At 43.3% G+C, this 19,861-nt stretch overlaps 1 protein-coding gene across 11 annotated transcripts in view; it reads left to right on the forward strand.

The window, feature by feature from the left end:
* The window catches only part of TNS1 (tensin 1), a 937,838-nt gene that overhangs the window by 752,415 nt on the left and 165,562 nt on the right, over positions 1-19,861 (forward strand). For 8 of the 11 annotated variants that reach the window (XM_063933939.1, XM_063933936.1, XM_063933937.1 and 5 more), the window contains 2 exons: positions 3,658-3,774; positions 4,168-4,236. In XM_063933939.1, coding sequence (XP_063790009.1) covers positions 3,658-3,774; positions 4,168-4,236 — 186 coding nt within the window. The remainder of the gene's footprint in view (positions 1-3,657; positions 3,775-4,167; positions 4,237-19,861) is intronic. The other 3 variants (XM_063933946.1, XM_063933940.1, XM_063933943.1) reach the window with 1 other exon arrangement.

The raw sequence follows: 19,861 nt of genomic DNA on the forward strand, positions 1-19,861 counted from the left end.
TCACTGTCTAGTGGGAGCATAGCGGTATTTCTGTACTAAGGGGCTAATTCAGTAAGGATCACAAAAGCAATCCTCACTGCATTTAGCCGATGTTCGGGGACTGTGCACGTGCAGAACCCATTCTACGCATGTGCAGAATCTGTCCTGCATTCATTTCTCTAAAACGCGAATGCCTCTGCCTGCGTTAATGGGGAGGGACGGGGGCGGACGGAGTTCAGAAAAATGGGGGCACGTTGTTACTGATTTGCTGCTACTTTGTGGTATATTGTAGTGGCCTTAGGGGGGGAATTCAGTTTGCCCATGTAATTTACTGGATAATTGAATTCCCTCCTTAATCTTCTCCTATGCACTAAGGGCTACCTGTGTTTCAGAGTAAAAATGAGTTGGGTTTCTGGTACTGACTTCACACCTGACATGGGGCCTAAATCAGCATGAGTTGTAGTTTTGCGAGAAATCGCAACACTACAACTCAAGTCTCTAGCATGCGGGGGGCCGTCCAGCATGCCGGATACACACACACACACACACACACACACACACACACACACACACACACACACACACACACACACACACACACACACACACACACACACACACACTAAAATGTGAGTGCTAGTGATGCGCTTGCATCTTAAGGGTTGCCTCCTGCCTATGCAGCCTGGCTGCAAAGGCAGTCGCCGGGCAGCCGTGTTCTGGGTCACAGTGGCTGCATGTGATGCCCGGAAATGGTCCTGACACTCCTGTGTCGACGTCACAAAACGCTGAGTCGATGCTCCATTCCAGCTCACCCTGCCAGGACTTGGACTGCGATTGCATGCGATCACAGTTTAAGTCCTTGCGCGTGCACACAGTGGCATGCGCTGAAGTGCTGAAATTGGCAAATAGCGATTTCAGCATTTCTGCGATCCATGCTGAATTGGGCCCATGTTACAGTGTGTATAGCCTCAGAACTAAAACAGTGCTAATTGGAAAGTTAACCATCAGCTATTTTGTTAAATACAGATGGAAGATTTTTGTTGTCATCCCTGCCCAGGTGTCCCATATTTTTTACACCCACCTCAAAAGTGAATCCCATACTGCATATTTAAGAAGTCCTAATGGGTTCTCATAGAGGTCAAATAGCTGAGAATGCAGTCCTTATGTTTCAGTCAACAAATCTCCATTGTGTACTTTGCAAAGCAAGTCTATCAAGCTGTCATTCTTTCAGTGTCTGCTCTGTGAGGTTTAATTGCAGATATTAAAAAATGATGTATGCAGTTTAAGTCCAATGAGATTAAGCACTTAGAAATCACTGTGTTACTATGTACTAATCCACGCTATAAATTATATGAGAACACTAATCTCATTATGCAAGCCTACAGAAGTTGCAAGTAATCACACCTAACATTAAAGTCTGTGTGCAATTAATAACTGCTTCACATGGTGCAACTAATAACAGAAAGCGATGGTCAGACTGCTAGGTGGTTAGAAAGTATAGCCCACAAACGAGTGACTGAAATCACAGATTTATTTAAGTCAAAGGTTGGATTTATTTTCACTTTTATTAGGTACATTTAAAGCACAGACATACTTGATATGTGCTAAAATCAGGGGAAAAAAATGTGTGGTGAATAGTTTTTACCTTGTGCCTACAGTGAAGCAGTGTGGTAGCTACTAAGCCTGTCTGGTGATCACTGTTTTCAATGCATCCAGAACTTAAATAAACTTTTGTCCTGAAGCAGAAATCTTGGGTTTTCCAATCTAGGGATTTATTTAAGGAAAGAACCCCCTGCAAGGTACAGATGTCCCAACTCTTCGTAATAATGATTTGCGATGCATATACCGTAATTACTTGGTTCTATGCATAAAAATATAGCAGAATTTTTTGTGGGGTTGTATCCTTTTGAGAATGTGAGAGGAAATGTATTTTAATTAACAAAATAAGACACTTGTGTTTGATTTGACTGATCTACTTATAGTATATGTTGATACTGTGCTCTGTGCCTATTTGTTCATATTTGTGGGTTTATCCCGAAGGCTTATTTATGTCTCTGCAATTCTCTGAAGGAGAGAATGCAAATGGTTTTATAGTGAGGAAGAACTCTCTCTTCGTTTGAAGGGGCTGAAATAGGAAGAACCCCAGAGACAAAATGAACCTGTGGCCTCTCAGCTTCACCGCACATTCTTTCCAGTCAGGCGGAACGTGTAAACAAAGAAGCATTTGAACTTGATGTAGCACAAAAGTCTGTTTTTTGGTAAATTTACTAGACCACACAGGCAAACACACCTAAGAGACCATCCAGCATTCTCACAACTGGCCCAGTTCGACCTGGGATTGGACCTTGTGTTTATCAAAGAAACCATCCAGCATTCTCGCAACTGGCCCAGTTCGACCTGGGATTGGACCTTGTGTTTATATTGGTAACCCAGAAACAAGCATTTATTATTTGATCACATTGATCTTTCCAACAGACTGACATCACTGTGTGTGGCCCTTCCAATTAGACAGTATACTACCTACCTACCTACTTGAAACTTGTAGGTTGTCTCATTGTGCCTTCCTCTGGGTAATCCGCCTTGGGATTTTGTGGATGACATCTCTAAGGCATGAGGCCCTTTATGCTTATATGCAGTTGCTATACAGATTTTTCTGGTCTGAACCAATACTCACCCTTCCAATTCATTAGATAGAAATTAAGTGACATCACTGCTTCTACCAAGTGCAGCTTGATGGCATAATGTATCTCATTGCAAAGCGATCTCTGCTTGCTTAAAATTAGAACTAAAACAATCTTTGTATCGAAATGGTGGTGAGCTCCTCATCTCAGGATGGAACAATCCGTAAAACTGTCCTTTCCCACTATTTTCAATCATTTCCATATTCTCTTTTTCAGAAAAACTGAATGTTTTTCCCTGCACCACTCTAAAAATTTAGTAAATTCACTGCTTCATTGAAAAAAACAAACCTTCATTTCACCCTCTACCGCCTCAAATGCTGCCATTTTTCCCACAGACCAGTGCCCTCTGACAAAGCTATATGCACTTGCACAAATACATACAGATGTGTCCTCATACATCTTGCCTCAATACGCCACGCAGCGGGTGATGTCTTGCGTGAGTGAGCTGACAGGTCCCGTGCAACTACTTTAGCATTTTTTTTTTTGACAAAAATGTGTGTTATTTGCATCACTAAGCAAATAAGCTGCACACGCAGACTCTGCTGATTAAAATGATATGCGGTATGCCTATATTCTGTGTGCGACTGTGCCTGCATACAAAATGCTACGTTAAAGTGTTTTCTAAGAGATCACTGTAGCATAGCATTTCATATTCAGATACAGCCGCAGTCGCACACAGAATATAGGCATGATATCACTGTAATTAGCAAAAGCTGCTTATGAGTCTTATTTGCATCATTTTGTGAATAAGATTAATTTTAATGGAAAAAGTAGCACGAAAATTCGCTCAGTGCTACCAAGTCATGCCACAACATGTGTGACTAGAAGGGCTGTTTAATGTGCAGGGAGCCTAGAGGTGAGTGGACACATCTGTATGCACATTGGACCCAAAAAGTATTTTGCGCTGCCTATAAACTGTTTTGTATTGTGTTTAGGCGACATGAGCTTTTTAAGTCTTTTCTAGTTCTTTCTTAGTAATCAGACCTTTCTTTGCCAGGAATGGAACACCTGGAAAATGGGCCAAGTGTCTCTGTTGATTACAACACTTCCGATCCACTCATCCGCTGGGACTCTTACGACAATTTTAACACACATCGAGAGGACAGTCTGGAAGGTACATGTTTGTCATTTATAGTGGCATGAGTCTAATGATAAAGTATAAGAAATAGTTGAATTCTAAGCAATAGTGGGGTTTCTTGCTCTTCATTACTGTGATCTCAGGGTTTCTACAGGAACACTACTCCCCTTATGGCTGACTCCTTCTGATTATTGGTTATATATAATTGGAACGACTACAGTGCCTTTTAGAAATGCTGAAAACAAATGGACAGAATGAACATATTTGATTTATGAATTTTGTTTCATATGGCATGGGATCTTGAGTTTGGTGCATTTGAGTGTACTGTTCAGCGATTAGCATGCTTGGCTTTATTTGCGGCCACATTTCTAGGTATTAACATAATAATGGTAATTCTGTTTTTATTTTTGTTTAAAACGCTGATCATAGGATGTGACCACGCCCACCCTGATGCAGCCACGCCCCCCATCCTAATTACAAACTCCCCAATACTGGGAGGTATGTATAATGGTTCATTTAACATCAGCATTATACTATATCAGTTTGACATGAAGCCTCACATCACTAATTTGTGCTGCTGGGGGACCTTCTTCTACAGTATAACTCTCTGGCTTCCTGCTGACTCCATTCACCTCTTCACACATTTACACTGTCCCAGACACAAACCCATTGCTCATTTCCTGATATAGGGGGTCATTCCGAGTTGTTCGCTAGCAGATTTCGGTCGCAGCGCAATGATCAGGCAAAAAACCGGCACTTCTGCATATGCAGCGCAATGCGCACGCGCGTCATACTATTACGACGAACGATGGAGTTTCACACAAGGTCTAGCGAAGCTTTTCAGTCGCACTGCTGGCCGCAGAGTGATTGACAGGAAGAGGGCGTTTCTGGGTGTCAACTGACCATTTTCAGGGAGTGAGCGTAAAAACGCAGGCGTGCCAGATAAAAACGTAGGCGTGGCTGGCCGAACGCAGGGCGTGTTCATGACGTCAAAACAGGAACTAAATAGTCTGAAGTGATCACAAGCGCTGAGTAGGTCTGGAGCTACTCTGAAACTGCACAAAAAATTTTTGTAGCCGCTTTGTGAACCTTTTGTTTGCACTTCTGCTAAGCTAAAATACACACGCAGAGGGTGGCGGCTTAGCGTTTGCACGGCTGCTAAAAGCAGCTAGCGAGCGAGCAACTCGAAATGACCACCATACTCTGTGCTATTAGTGGACTCTGCGCCTTCTACTATATAACTCCGTTCCCCACCTCGCATCATTTCACTGCCTGTCTCTTGCAGCACTGTCCTCACTAACACAGTCTCATTACTGGACAGGTCAAATGCCTCCCAAAAAATCTGCACATTTGCCTCCTCAAATACTCTGTGCTGTTGTGAGCATTCCAATTGTGTGATTGGCTAATAAACTAGGAACATTATGGATGGGTATGACATGAATATTGTATACTATAAGATGCTGAGACCTTGGTTAAACACATCTTAACAAATACTGGACGTTTTATTTTGTTGCACTTTTGAATATCCCTCAACTGTTCTTGAACCAAAGCAGAGCATTTATAATTTGGGGTGTGGTGAAGCTTAGTTTATTGGCAGTTCAGCATTGGGTCATAAATGACCCTTATTTTCCTATTTGGTATGTAGAGACTTATGCTTTGGCAGGTTGTCAGTTCTGTCTCCTCAGGTAAACAATATGACTTCACCAACATGCATGTTATACAATCGTGTTATTGCCAGATATCCATTTAGATAACTAGCTAGAACAGAGAAAACAGTTTCTTTTGTCCATACCTTCTTATACAATTCTGGGCTGCCTTGTGGTTTTGGGTGTTAATACTGGATCCTGATTAGGTGGGCGTTTGTAACTGATTTTATCTTTTCTCATTGCGAAAGCATAATGGAAGTTTTATATTGTACAGATTATTACATTTGATAGGACTTTCTCAGAGGAGAAACTATTCACTTTTGGGTTTGTTCCATCTTCACCCATACCCTGTTCTTTATGCATACTCCGTTGCCAAGTCAGGAGCTGTATGCGCCCTGTTCAATGGCTATCATTTATTTCCTTACAGCTAGTGTCCGGAAACATTCCCACACTGACCTGTGTTGACAAAGGAAGTTCCACACTCTTCCCAGTTTTCCTTTCAGTAAGAATAGAAGTTGTATGGTTACAGCAAGCATCAGCCTTTCAGCAACACGTGAGCAGTGAATGCCGGAATTACTCAGGGCAGGAAAGGCAGGGTCTTTGGGTGGTCGGGGACACACCAGCCTTTGCTGGGGGCTGAGTAAATTGAGAACAGAGAGCAAGGTGAAAAGTCATGGGGCTAAGATAGGGTAACTGTGTGTCCGCTGATGACATGGGGAATGTTTGCACCTGACTAGAAACGTCCAGTTCCCTGGCAGAAAGCAGCACATCGTAGTGCAAGAATTCCGTCTGCTACTGGTTTATCCACAAGGCTTTTCCAGGTGTAGAGTGACCGCAGAGTGGATCATGATGGAATCTCCTCTTCTGATATATTCATGGACCTATGGTTATTTACATCTTTCTGTGTCTGACTAATAATGGTTGTGTAGTCCAAAAAAAAATAATTTCTGGAATAAAAAACCCCTAAAACTTAAAAATTAAAAAATTAAAAAAAGTAGCCAAATTAATAATTATAGTTCATCTGGTTGTTAGGATCCAAATACAAAAACTCTGGCTATGGGTGGAAGAAATCGTAAGTGTTAAAGTGGAATTACTAAACTAGAAAGGACTTATGCAGACTTGCACACAAGTTACAGCCCATTGCACTCGCACAGAACAAAACAGGGATATTTGCCTGTGCGCAGACTTGTGCTCCTCTATTACAGTATAAGAATCATGATGTAGAATCAGACCAGTCTCTGCATACGCACAGATCTGCATAGACCGCAGCACTGTATACATGTTCCAGTGCCAGTTGCGACCAATCAGTGGCACTGTGGCAAAGGGAGCTGTGACTGAGATGCATATGACTCGGAAACTCCCGCAGATGCTTGCAGTCGCTACTGTACTTGCACAGTGCGGCAGATCAGAAAGTCCGTACACAAAATGGACTGAATGCAGCTCTGCATCAGCTTCTATGTGCATATATTCCAGAACTCCAGGTAACCGTTTATATTGATAAGTGTGAAAACGTAAATGGATCTTCCGAAATTTTACAGACTCCTTGTTAGCTGATTGTCTAGTACCATATAAGTAGCAGCAGTTGCTAGATAGTGTGGAGCTATCCAGGAAAGAAAAAGCCACAAAAATCCCCCACCACACTGCAGGAAAATAGTAAAAAGCTGTGATTTTTTACATAAATGGCAGAAATCTTAGTTACGTTTGCAAGTTGATAACAAGACCCTCGCCACCTCAAGTGGCTAACCAGCTTTGCACAAGTGATGAGTGCGGCTAAAGATTATAACACAGGTAGGTTCTACGTCCTAGCGCAGTTTATAAAGTACAGATGGCAATCATCTTATTATCAGGCTTATTTAATTCACATCTACATAGAGCAGTAACTGTAGCAAGCAATTAGCTTGTATTAGGCTCCTGGAGCTGCTGTAGTATCTGCTTGCACTAGGTTACTGCACTGTGCGAGTTTGTTAATACCTAAATCCCATCATGATATTAAATAGCCATACTGTCATTTGTAAAGCAGTCTGCTGCCTCTCAATAGAATCTACCCTGGTTTTTGGCTTCTCTGAAAGCCAGAGAAGGTTGCAGGAAATGGGGTGCCAGTTCTTAGACAGAAATAAGACGGAAGCAACAAGGAGGTGCTCAGTGTACCTGCTTTATTTGCAGAATGTTTGTCTGCCAGTCACAGGGAGGAAAGGTTTTATCTTTCACGGAGTGTCAGGCAGATGTCACCCTCTGTGATTTACTGGCGTCAGGAGGTAGCGTACCACAGTTTGGTGGAAAGAGATCCATAGTGAAGGGGGGTGGTGGTAGGAAGCTGACACCTTGAAGTGACAGACACAGATAAACATTTGGTATCTGAACATTTTGTTATCAGTCTCATCGTGTTTTGTGATGTTTATTTTATTTTAAAGTAATTTCTTTGACGCTCATAGGAGAAAGCACTAGCGTTATAGAGCCCATTTTATAGCTAATAGCATACTATAGGGGTCATTCATACCTGGACGCAGCCGCGTGTTCGCACGCAGCAGGCGCTTCAAGGGGGTCTGCTGTGTCCACACACCTTCCAGGATGCAGCCGCAAGGTGATTGACAGCAGCGGCCATCGGGGGTCGGCAACACGGCGTTACAGTGGTGCGTACTGTGCCAAACGGGGTCGTGTTTGCAGCGTTTTCATGGCGGCTGCGGACAGCTTGTCAGCACAGCCAGGCTGTGCAGGCAGGGTTCAACCACAAATCGATGCGTCCGCAATTTCGTGAGGCAGTGCCGCACATTATGGGTGGTCGTACTGTGTCCTGGACGGCCCCCAGCATGTGAGGAGATGGATCCAAAGATCTGCGTCCATCTCTGAATGAGGTCCTATATATTATAAGACTGGTAGAGAGACCATGAACATTTTTGATTCCTCCTGTGGTATTTTTCCATTCTTCTGTAACATTTGAAATCCTTCGTCTGAAATTCCTTCTCTTGACTCTGAAAGAATTTGTGACCTTGAACCCAATTCTGTTGGGTACTGAAGACGCAATGTGCCTAGTACATAAATTGCTTAACAAGCTGCCTTTTCTTCTAATGGTAACTAGCCAAAAAATAACATATTCCTTAATCATATCTGCCAGACTGAATCCCACTAGTCACATGTTCTCATACAGCCCAATGTTCACATACAAATAAAGGCCCATATACACTAGTGTGTACACGCAATGTCGTTAACGATGCACGCTCCCGCGCATCGTTAATGACCCCCACCCTCGTCTGGACATGTACAGACGAGGAAAGTTCTCGTTAACAACAACCATGCTGCAGATGCAGCATGGTCGTCGTTCCCCCTACCGCCCCCCTCGTTGCCCCTTCCCCGCCGTCGCTCCCTTCCCTGCTGACATCGCCAAGTGTGTATGCACTTGCCGATGCCGGGTCCCGCCGCCGCCAATATCTGCGTCGGCATGGGCTTGTTTAGTGTGTATGGGCCTTAAGGTGATTATCAACAGCTTTTTAACTGTTGGGTTGTTTGCTGCCATTATATAATATAGTACTGTTTCTTCAGGAGTAATGTTTTACTTTACCCAGCTAACCACAAGGTTTCCAGTTGAAATCATGAGTTGCAGTGATTATTACATACATAATTAAAAAACATAATCATTTAATTTTAAATGAAATGAAAGAATAGGCAGCATCAGTGGTTTGAGCAGAGGTAACTCAGTCACTTGCAGAAAATACACACAAGGCTGTATAATATAGAAATGCAGGTGTCTGATACTTAAGCTCACACCATGGATGCTGCACTGTAATAAAAAAATAATAATATTAATAGATGCCCGGCTTGGCCTGATTTCTACTATACAACAGGGTGACCACAAGCTACCAATCATGGCAGCTAAAAAGCATCAGGACATCTTTGTATTCGTAGGGTGAGAACATTGCCGGTATAATGGGCAGGAGTCCCTACCAGTTCTAGCTGTATGATCTTCATGCAATGGCTGTTTTGTAGTCGTGCCAGTTTACAAAGCTGCTTCTAACCTGTGTGTTTAATTTGGCTTCTGCTAAATCACTGTGTGTTCTGAGACAGGTTGTGTGCTGTGTGTAAACGGCTCTGACCACACTGCTGTATTCTGCCAGGGCTTTTGATACGAGTGTTTTCAAACTCCAGCAGCCCTCGAGCCTGGATGGTCAGTAGAAGTGTATAAATAATCCTCAGTGCTGACTGGTGGCCTACTTGGTTATTGATCAGCGTCCAAAGAACTCTCTGGAAGATCAACTGTCTGCGTTCAGTCCTGGAGTTAAATCTTGTGTCCTGGGGCTTTCTCTTATTCCCTTACCAAGTATTGCCACATGCTTCAAATTTATATATAATTAGCCATTAGCTTAAGGTAGGAACATTTCCTTTTCCATAGAGGTAATGGTGTGTACACATGGTGAGATCCTTGCTATGTTCGATTTTGACTATGCGATTTCCCTTGAACTCCCCCAGAGCTCAGATAGCACAGATTTTGACTATCTGTGCTTGAGATTTTGTCTATGTACGATTCTGACTAAGTGCCAATTTTGACTATACTTTGTACTAGATAGTACACTAGATATTCAAGATTGACTTGCCTGCACAGTCTATCTAGCTTTGCCCCACGGGAGCGAGCATCGGGATCGAATCTGTATCGCAAGCTGCCTAACACCTTGAGATATGCACTAACTTTTCATAAGATTTTGACTATATAGTGAAAATCTTACAGATTTATCTCACCGTGTGTATACACCTTTATTAAACTGACCAGTGACGGTAGGCTGCAAGCATGTTGTAAAGCATACCTTTGCCTTCTTGAGTGTACACTCGAAAGAAATCACAGTTCCTGTCAAATGAGATCACAGCAGCAAACAATAGGCCAGCTCAACTTTTCCGCACAGTGGAGATGCTTTGCAAGCCAGCATGCCTGCAGACTGATGAAACCCTCTCCCAGGCAAGATGCAATGAGTTTGCAAACTTCTTTGCAGATAAAATATCCACCATCCGGGCTGGAATCTCCACAGTGCCATCAAAGGAGTGCCAAACTACAAAGCCTGCCAATATAAGCTACCTGCCTTCATGGACCAGCTTTTGACCCAGTGGATGTAAAGGACACTGCTGAAATTGCTCGGATTTTGCGTCCCACCACCTGTGATCTGGACCCAGCCTCAACCAAGCTTCTTATAGGTTGTATGGATATAATTGGTCCTGTCTTTGCAAAAATTGTTCAATGCTCTTTGCAGACAGGCATCTTTCCTGGACCCCTAAAGGAAGCAATTGTTAGACCGCTTCTTAAAAAACCTAATTTAGATCCCGACTGCATGACCAACTACAGACCGGTATCAAACCTTCCTTTCCTGGGAAAGGTTATTGAGAAAGTGGTTGCATATCAACTGGAAACCCGCCTGACAACCCATGATATTTATGATCCATTTCAATCAGGATTCAGGAGAAGACATAGCACTGAAACAGCCCTGGTGTGTGTGTTAAATGATCTTCTGATGGCAAAAGACAGAGGTGACTGTTCAATATTAATCCTTCTGGATCTCTCACCAGCATTTGATACCGTGGACCATGGGCTTCTGATTGAGCGACTGATACATTTCTGTGGTCTGGATGGCACAGTCCTAAACTGGTTCAAATCATTTCTCACAGGCAGGTCACAGAGAGTATCATCTGGATTATACTCATCACCACCAGTGCCATTGCCATGTGGTGTCCCACAAGGTTCTATACTATCCCCCATGCTTTTTGCAGTATACATGCTCCCATTGGGCGAAATAATCAGGCGCCATGGCCTGGTCTACCACTGCTATGCAGATGATACACAACTGTACTTGTCCTTTGCTCCGGGCACTGATAACCCAATAGCAACCCTAAATGGCTGTCTAGCTGAACTACAGGAGTGGATGAGTGCCAGTTGGCTGCGACTGAACCCGGATAAAACAGAGGTCCTTATGATACGACCGCAACATCAAAGGACAAGACTGCAGCATAGCCAACCAACTGGACTTACACTCAGGGATTCAGAATTACAGACCAGTGATCGTGTGCGGAATCTTGGCGTTGTCCTGGATGGTGGCTTGACACTTAAACATCAGATATCAGCCACAATCAAATCCTCATTCTTTCACCTGAGGAACATAGCCAGAATCAAGCACTTAATTCCCTCAGATGATATGCCAAAAGTCATACATGCATTTGTATCATCTCGTTTAGACTACTGTAATGCCCTCTACCTTGGTCTACCAGCAAAAGAATTGCAACGCTTACAGCTGGTGCAAAACACAGCTGCCAGGCTATTAAACAACCAGCCCCGTTCTAGCCACATAACACCCATCCTCTACTCCCTTCACTGGCTGCCTGTAAGATGGCGAATCGTCTTCAAGATTGGCTTACTGAGTTTCAAAGCATTACATGACCAAGGCCCAAGGTACCTGAAACAGCTTCTGACCCCATACTGCCCCACTCGATTACTGCGATCTGTAGATGAAGGACTTTTAGCAGTACCTAGAATCTCCCGTAATTCATCTGGGGGTCGAGCTTTTAGTCATGCGGCTCTGACTCTATGGAACTCACTTCCCCGCACAGTGCGAGAGGCCCCAACTATAGAATCCTTCAAAAGTACACTCAAGACTTTTCTGTTTACTCAAGCATTTCCATAATGTCCCTTTTAGTATCTTCATGCTTCTGTATTTTATGAAATTGTACTTTATTATTTTCTGTACTATATTATGCTATGTATCTGTTAAGCGCCTTGAGTCCTATTGGAGAAAGAGCGCTATATAAATAAAATTTTTATTATTATTATTATTACTTTGAATCAGGGGTGTAACAAACTTTGTGGGCCCCATAGCAACATATTGAAGTGCTTTTTGGAAGACACCTCTCTGCAGCAGTTATTTTTATGTCTGATAATAGTGCACCAGTTCATTTTCTGAACCATAGTAGTGCCCTAGTTAATATTTTTCCCCATAGTAGTGCCCTAGTTTACGTTATGTCACATTGTAGGTCTGCCAGTACACATTATGCCACACAGTATCCACAATTCACATTATGACATAGTGTCCCCAGGTCACATTATGCCACATTACTGTGTTCCCTGTTCATGCTGTGCCACATTAGAGTGCCCTTCATTTCAGTTTATGCCATGTTACAGTGCCCCAGTTCATAGTCTGCCACACTATATTGCCTCCATTTCATATTGTGCCACATAAAAGTGCACCAGGTCTTCTTATGTAACATTATAGTGCCCTCCACATTACAATGAAAAGATCAGATTATGACACGTTACATTGCCCTCCAGTTCATATTATTCCGCATTACAGTGCCCCCTTACCATTATACCATCCACTATACACTACTCTAATTTAATGTCACAATTAAGGCTGGGCAATGGATCAGACCCAGTTGCTTAGCAGGCAAATCTGGGAAATTGGTCCAGACCCCCTCTAAGCTTCTAGGCCACATAACAATGGCACCCCTTGCACCAACTATTGTTACGCCCATGCTTTGTTATGGTTTACGTTACAGGACGTAAACTGGCAGATTAAAGTTATTGTGGTGGTGTATTGTGTTTTTTAGTCTTAATTTTTTCCCCACAATTTATTTCTCTCATTCTCCAATTGTAGTAAAGTGCCCAAAATATTAACTTATTCCCATCTGCTGCTGATCTGTTTATCTCGCCAACATTTGCAGTTCTCTGCCAGCTGATTGCTGTAAATAAGTATACACCTAATGTGGAAGCATAGGTTTCTAGGTACAGCACAGGTGACATCAACAGGGTTCCATCTGTTATGGATCTATACACTGTAGCCTGTATCAAACAGTGGGGCTGATTCACAGGTGGGCGCAGTGATGACTGGTGTTGCGTCTTTGGTCGCAGCTGATCGGAGTGTATATGCTAATGCAACAGGTGGTGTCTTTTGTAAAAAGCTGCTCCCTGCTGGCTTCACAGACCTGCTGTCTGCATCCAACGATGCAGCATTGGATCCACATCGTAACATCACCTGGCCCATTTGACGTCTTTGTAAGTCTCAGGTTACTCAGGATGTCGGGGCAAAACTGCACTGCCCGGGCCAGTGACACCGTGTCTGAAGATGCACCCTCTGGCTCAGGCAAGCCCAGAAAATGCGGTCAATGCATCCCCCCATTTTCTGCTACGTCGCTGCAAGTTATGCTGTGGCTTATGGGGCACTGCTACGTCATAGCTATTTTGAGGCACATGCGCACTGCACTTGCAAACATCGGGAAACTACCTGAAAACTGAAACAGCGGCCACCTCTGGATCAACCTCAGTGCCGCTGCTGCTATATCTGTGTTACAATAAATCTGTCATTTTGGCATTAAAAGAAACCTGATTCCGGCTTGCTAGTTCAAATAAAATTAATACATTAAAAACATTTTAAAATTAATATTATTATTATAAAAATTTAGAATCTATGAAAAAATTAGTAGGAACGCTCTCCTATCAATCTATCCTAAAGGAAATAAAAGGATCTGATGTAAGTGCTTCTTTCTATAGTATTATTAATATTATCCTGATGATCATCATTATCCTTTATTGGGCGACACAAGGGATCTTCCTCACCTTTCAGAGTGCACTGCATATATAGAGACAGCGCAAACATTACAGGATAGAAAGTGCATACAACTTACAATACAAACAAAGCATAACATATCAGGATACAAAGCAATGTCATTCTGCATGTACAGTCTCTATAACCACCAAATCGGCTCTGGCTGAACCTGTACACTAGATGACAGCTGCAGCAGACAGGTTCAGGGCCACTGCTAACAAGTAGGAGATAAGGGCATAAGTACTGGACATGAAAGAAGAGGATTTACAGTATAATCTATGTTGAGATGCTGCATCCAGAAATGAAACCCTTGGATAAATAATATAATTCTAACTTACGCAACAATAAAAATTATATATAAATCGGAGTAAAGCCTTACTTGTCTAGAAATCACTATGATGGTGTACAAAACCAAGGTCTGGCCATGAACATATGAAAACCCCTAATTGTTAAAATGGTTAAATCATGTAAAAAAAAAAAAAAGGGGGGGGGAACATATGTTTAAACTCAGCACAGATTGGCATTTATAGAACAGAACATCATATGCACCCCATCCATCCATCTGCTACTTTTTTTTTTTCAGGAGTTTTTTTATTATTATTATTCTCTTACCTGTGGTTTAGCCTTTATGGCCATTATGTACAAGCACAGCGCTGTAGGGAAAATGTAAACTTTAAAATATTTGTCAGAACAGCCAATTATTATTATCTTTTTTGTAACCTTGTGTGTAAAGTTTACCATATGTTGTTTACACAGTTTTTCTTTTTATAACGCTTTCCCAGGGCAGTGACTGCTTTTGTAATTATTGACATTTAAACTGGAATACTGTACTTACAGCTTATCCCGAAAATTCAGAACGACATCATAGCACCGAGGTTACTTTATGGGTGTAGTACAGATTTTGTGTATTCATTTTTGGAACAAAACAGAACTATAAGTTAGCAATCGCTAGAAGTACAGAACAGAGTATTCATCAGCAAGCATGCAGTCCCGTCTGCAGAAAGAAATATAACAGTGCTGTGCGTTTGTCACCTGGGCCTGTTCATACAGTATGGTGCAGCTGGACTGTGATGCAGAATCCAAACTAGCAATGCTGAAGGGTAGAAGCCGTTACATACTATTGGAGTGTAAGTGAATGTTCTAATCAAGCAGTGATTACAGTGGTCCAGCCACCGAGATTATGTACAGCTTTGCATATGGGCAAATCTTCGCATTCAGAGGCTTATTCAGCATGGATCGTTATTCTAGAGAAATTGCAGTTGTCTGTGAGTAGATAGGCGCTGCCCCTACAGGAAGGGAAAACGCCCCGTGCAAGTTTACGAATGCATCGCAGAGCGCTATCCGTTCGCAGATGCATGCGCAATTTTCGGAACATCGAAGATTTTTTAGTAGGTCTGAGGCTGCCACTAATCTGTGACTGAGACGGCCTGGAAGTGGTCTGCGCTGACGTCAGAGACCCTCCCCAAAAACGCCTGGATACGCCTGTGTTTTTTCTGACACACCCAGAAAACGCCAGGTTTCCGCCCAGAAATGCCAGCTTGCTGTCAGTGAAACAGCGCCTATATTGCAATTATGATTTGTACGCATTTTCTGTCGCTATTACCCCTTGTGCCTGTGCAGTGCAAATGCTAGGCATGCGCAGTCATTCGATAATCCCTCAATTTGCGATTTCACTAAATAGCGATCCATGCTGAATTAGGCCCTTAGTTTTGTGCTAGCGGTGCAGTTACAGCCAACCCACATTCACTTCTGCGTTGGCCACTATAAGAGCAGAATTGGATTTTCAAGCTCTGTGCAGGAGCTCCTGTGGGTCCCACCAAAAATGTTCTCTGTGGGTCCCACCAAAAATGTTTTCTGTGTGTTTTTGGATGAGGAATCTCTGAAGTCACTACAAAGCTTTGCAGGGATGAATAAGTCAGAATCTGTGAGTGGATGAGTAAGTGTTTCCATTAGCTGGCAGGGGATGGTATTTTGGAGCAAAGCTCTTGAAAGCTTGAATGGCACAGTCAGTAAGAGACAAAATGCCACAGACTGTACAAGACAAGGGGGAGTTGCTGCCTCTAGGGGAACTGCCCAATCTCCAGCTCATGGAGTTGGTGGAAAAAGAGTGAGCACAGAATCCAGAGGGATCCCCAAAGGATTAGTCTGAAAGATAATTTTAACCTATTCATTGCCCGTAGCAAGTGGTCCTCAATAAATTGTCAAACATTATCTACTTTTAATTTTGGTTTTGTTCATTTTGTTTTATATAGCTCTACTTCACTAATACAAGAGTATTTCTATGGCTGGTGGTTGTTTAGTTGGCCACTTTCTGGTGCTCTTCCATGGGAGTCTGAGAATAATATTCCATTGTACTTTGGCCATCTAGGCAGTTCTGTCTTATGTTAATGAATTCTACCCATATGTTTACTGACTCTACATAAAGTTTATTGAAAATGAATCCTATATATTTCAAATGTCCCTTTATTTTACAGGTTATAAAATATACAGTCAGCTAAGTTTTTTTCACCCCCTTTCCTATAGTTATACAGCAATTGGTGTTCTGTCCAATCACTAGGGATCTCTGCTTGTCTAATAATCACCTCCGATCTGTCACAGAGCTAGACGTTCCAGGTGTCTGCAGTGCTCTTGCTGTGGTCTGTACCTGCTGCTTCCCTCACCTGGTGCTCAGGACCATTAGACTCTGGGCAGGAAGGCTCTTTATTGTAAGTACTGTACAGTTCAGCAAATGGATGATGTCCCAGGACAGATATCTTCACCGTATTACTGTGGGGGTAAGGGAATGATCTTTAAAACAACTTGAGTGCAGGAGGAATACAGGTTGAGTATCCCATATCCATATATTCCGAAATACGGAATATTCCGAAATACGGACTTTTTTGAGTGAGAGTGAGATAGTGAAACCTTTGTTTTTTGATGGCTCAATGTACACAAACTTTGTTTAATACACAAAGTTATTAAAAATATTGTATTAAATGACCTTTAGGCTGTGTGTATAAGGTGTAAATGAAACATTAATGAATTGTGTGAATGTAGACACACTTTGTTTAATGCACAAAGTTATAAAAAATATTGTCTAAAATGACCTTCAGGCTGTGTGTATAAGGTGTATATGTAACATAAATGCATTCTGTGCTTAGATTTAGGTCCCATCACCATGATATCTCATTATGGTATGCAATTATTCCAAAATACGGAAAAATCCCATATCCAAAATACCTCTTGTCCCAAGCATTTTGGATAAGGGATACTCAACCTGTATTAATTTGTGTAAAAGAACCCTTAACATGTTATCTTCAGGATATGGGTATGCAGCCCCTCATCCTTAGTGGAACAATTATAATGCAGAGATATGTACCCTGTAGCTCTCCAGTTGTTGTGAGACTATAAGTACCAGAATTCCATTTTGCATGTCTTGTTAGCTCCACTGGTTACCCAGAGTGAGAGTTGGGGAAATGGTCAGTGCCTGGCACTGATGAGATGAAGGACAGGTCTTCCCTATATTCTCCCCTTGTCCGCATAAGATATCCGTCACAGCTTCGGAATGTGCATCCAATAATAAAAGTTTCCTCTGTCAGTCTGGCTTTAAATAGTTGCTACCAGGAGACAGAGCTTGTCTGATGCTTCCAGCTCAGTCCTGGCTCCCTGAGCCCTGGTGGACGAGAGCCAGAACTCTCCCCTGCTCCATCCCATATGTTCTTCAAGTTAAAAGCTGTTACTGTTCTTCTTAGTGTCATGTCTCATTGGACCACAGCTTGTAACAAACTACTCTGCTTGTTCATACTTGTAGCACCATAGCTAGCAGGGTGGAAAGTGAGCATAATCTCTCATGAGTGAGAAATGTAAATAATAAGAATTATTATGAGGTTGAATGACACCTTGATCAAGCTTTAGTTAGTTCTTTTTTTTTCTATTGTTAGTGAAATGTCGCTCCTATTTGGAAGAACAGACTTCTGGGACAGGTGGTTTACATGGCTGCCTTTTCAGTTGGTGGTTTACTGACAAGGTATTTAGAGACTGACAGGGCCCAATGCAAAGACTAATCCTACCTGCAGAATAAAGGGGCTATCCCATGCAGGGGGCCGCCCAGCACAGGGCAAGGCCGCCCTGCGTGTGTGGCGCCGCCCCACAATGCGTTCGCAATTTAATTGCGAATGCATCGAATAGAGATCCATGTCATGTTTCCATACGTAGGAAATGCAAGTGGCATCATAGGCCAGCCCGAAAACGGCCATGACATGCCTGCGTTTCCCGATCTCCTCCCCCCCCCAATTCCATGTCACCGCTCACGGACGGCCGTCACCTGTCAGTTACTATGCGATCGCATCCTTCCGGGATTTTACCACATGGTGAAGGGTCACGCATGCACACTATAGCCGGTGAATGTACGCAGACCCTATGGACTCGGCCGCTACATGAGAACTTTGCGTCCATTTCTGAGTAAGGCCCTAAATCAACATTATTGGACAGAGTTGAAATGTCTACCACTTTAGGTGGTACTGAATTATGTTTATAGCAAGGGCTAATAAAGTTAGATTACACCTCGGGCACTGCACACACAATTTTTTTTTTCTTTTTTGCCACACTTAGGGAAAATTATTAATAACAGTCCAAATCTTCCACAAGCTTGGATTTTCCAAAAGAAGTATCCTCAATTGCATTCAGTTTTCACGTAGATTTCTTCTCTGCATGGAGATGCTTATATATTTTTGTCATCAGGACATAAAAAAGAAAAAAAATAATATATATATATATATGTGTAATACGTCTTTAACAAGGTCACAATTTATTCTCCAATAAAATCAATGTATGGCTGTATTCTTCAACCAAGTACATCACATAAAGTTTGCACCATAAACTACAGATAAAAATTGGAACTGTACCGTGCCAAGCTCCCAGCAAGGAGCAATGGTAAGAGCAATCAGTGGGAGGTTCCGGAACCCTTCCTTCCTCCCTCCAAGCTGTTCACCAGCAGCAGGACACGGTGTGTTCCTCCCAGTTCGTGGATGCAGGTAAGTCCGCGTTGCTGTTCACTCTTCCTCAGGGCAGTTTATAGCAAAACTATGGCATTGTGTCTCTGGCTCAAGCACATCTGACAGTCTCTCTGCCTTTGTGTATTAATCAACCAATGTACACCGTACATTTCTGTACAGCGTACTGGCAGTCACTCTGTATCTGCTCAGTTCCACCTGCAATGGTAACCTGCTGTAGGAGTGACTGAGGACAAAGTACGTGTATTTCTATGCCCCTCCTACCAGACTCAGTTTATAAAATGAGCCCGGAGGAGCCAGTCACAGCTAGGGGAGCTCAACAGAGTTCTTCTGGTAAAGAGTATTTTTTTCTTTCAGGTTTTTTCATTTTACAGGGAGGCTGTTGGCGACAGCCTCCCTGCAGCGTGGGACTGGGGAGGAGGGGGGGGGGGGGGGCGGAGCAGTGTCCGCCCCGCGGGCTCTTGAGCCACTGCTCCCGCTGACTGGATGGTGGCTCCAGAGGAGTCTGATCGCGCCCCGCAGCAGGGGAACGCTCGCCCCGGCAGCAGGCCGCCACCCCCTCAGAAGCTGAAGTGTGGCGAGTCAGGCACTGTCCCTCCTTGCAAGCGGGGGGACAGTGTGAAGATGGCGGCTGCGGGTCAGGAGCGCGGTTGTTCCCGTGCTCCTGAAAGGCTCAGCGGTACCTTGGTGTGGTGCTTGGGAGGGAGCGCCCTCAGCCAGCTCCGGACCCTGCACTGGTTGTCTTCAGCATGTCGGGGTCTGCGGACCCAGGTCAGCATATTCCTCCGGCCAGTATAATCATCTTGTGAGCGGGAAGACAGCGCCATTAAACGGGGCGGAGTTTCTCCTCAGAGCGGACCCAGCAGCGTTCAGCGCCATTTTTCCTGCATGCAGTCACGGTTCACTGGATCCAGGTCCC

The sequence above is a fragment of the Pseudophryne corroboree genome, chromosome 7, assembly GCF_028390025.1.
Source record: "Pseudophryne corroboree isolate aPseCor3 chromosome 7, aPseCor3.hap2, whole genome shotgun sequence".
NCBI classification, from domain to species: domain Eukaryota; kingdom Metazoa; phylum Chordata; class Amphibia; order Anura; family Myobatrachidae; genus Pseudophryne; species Pseudophryne corroboree.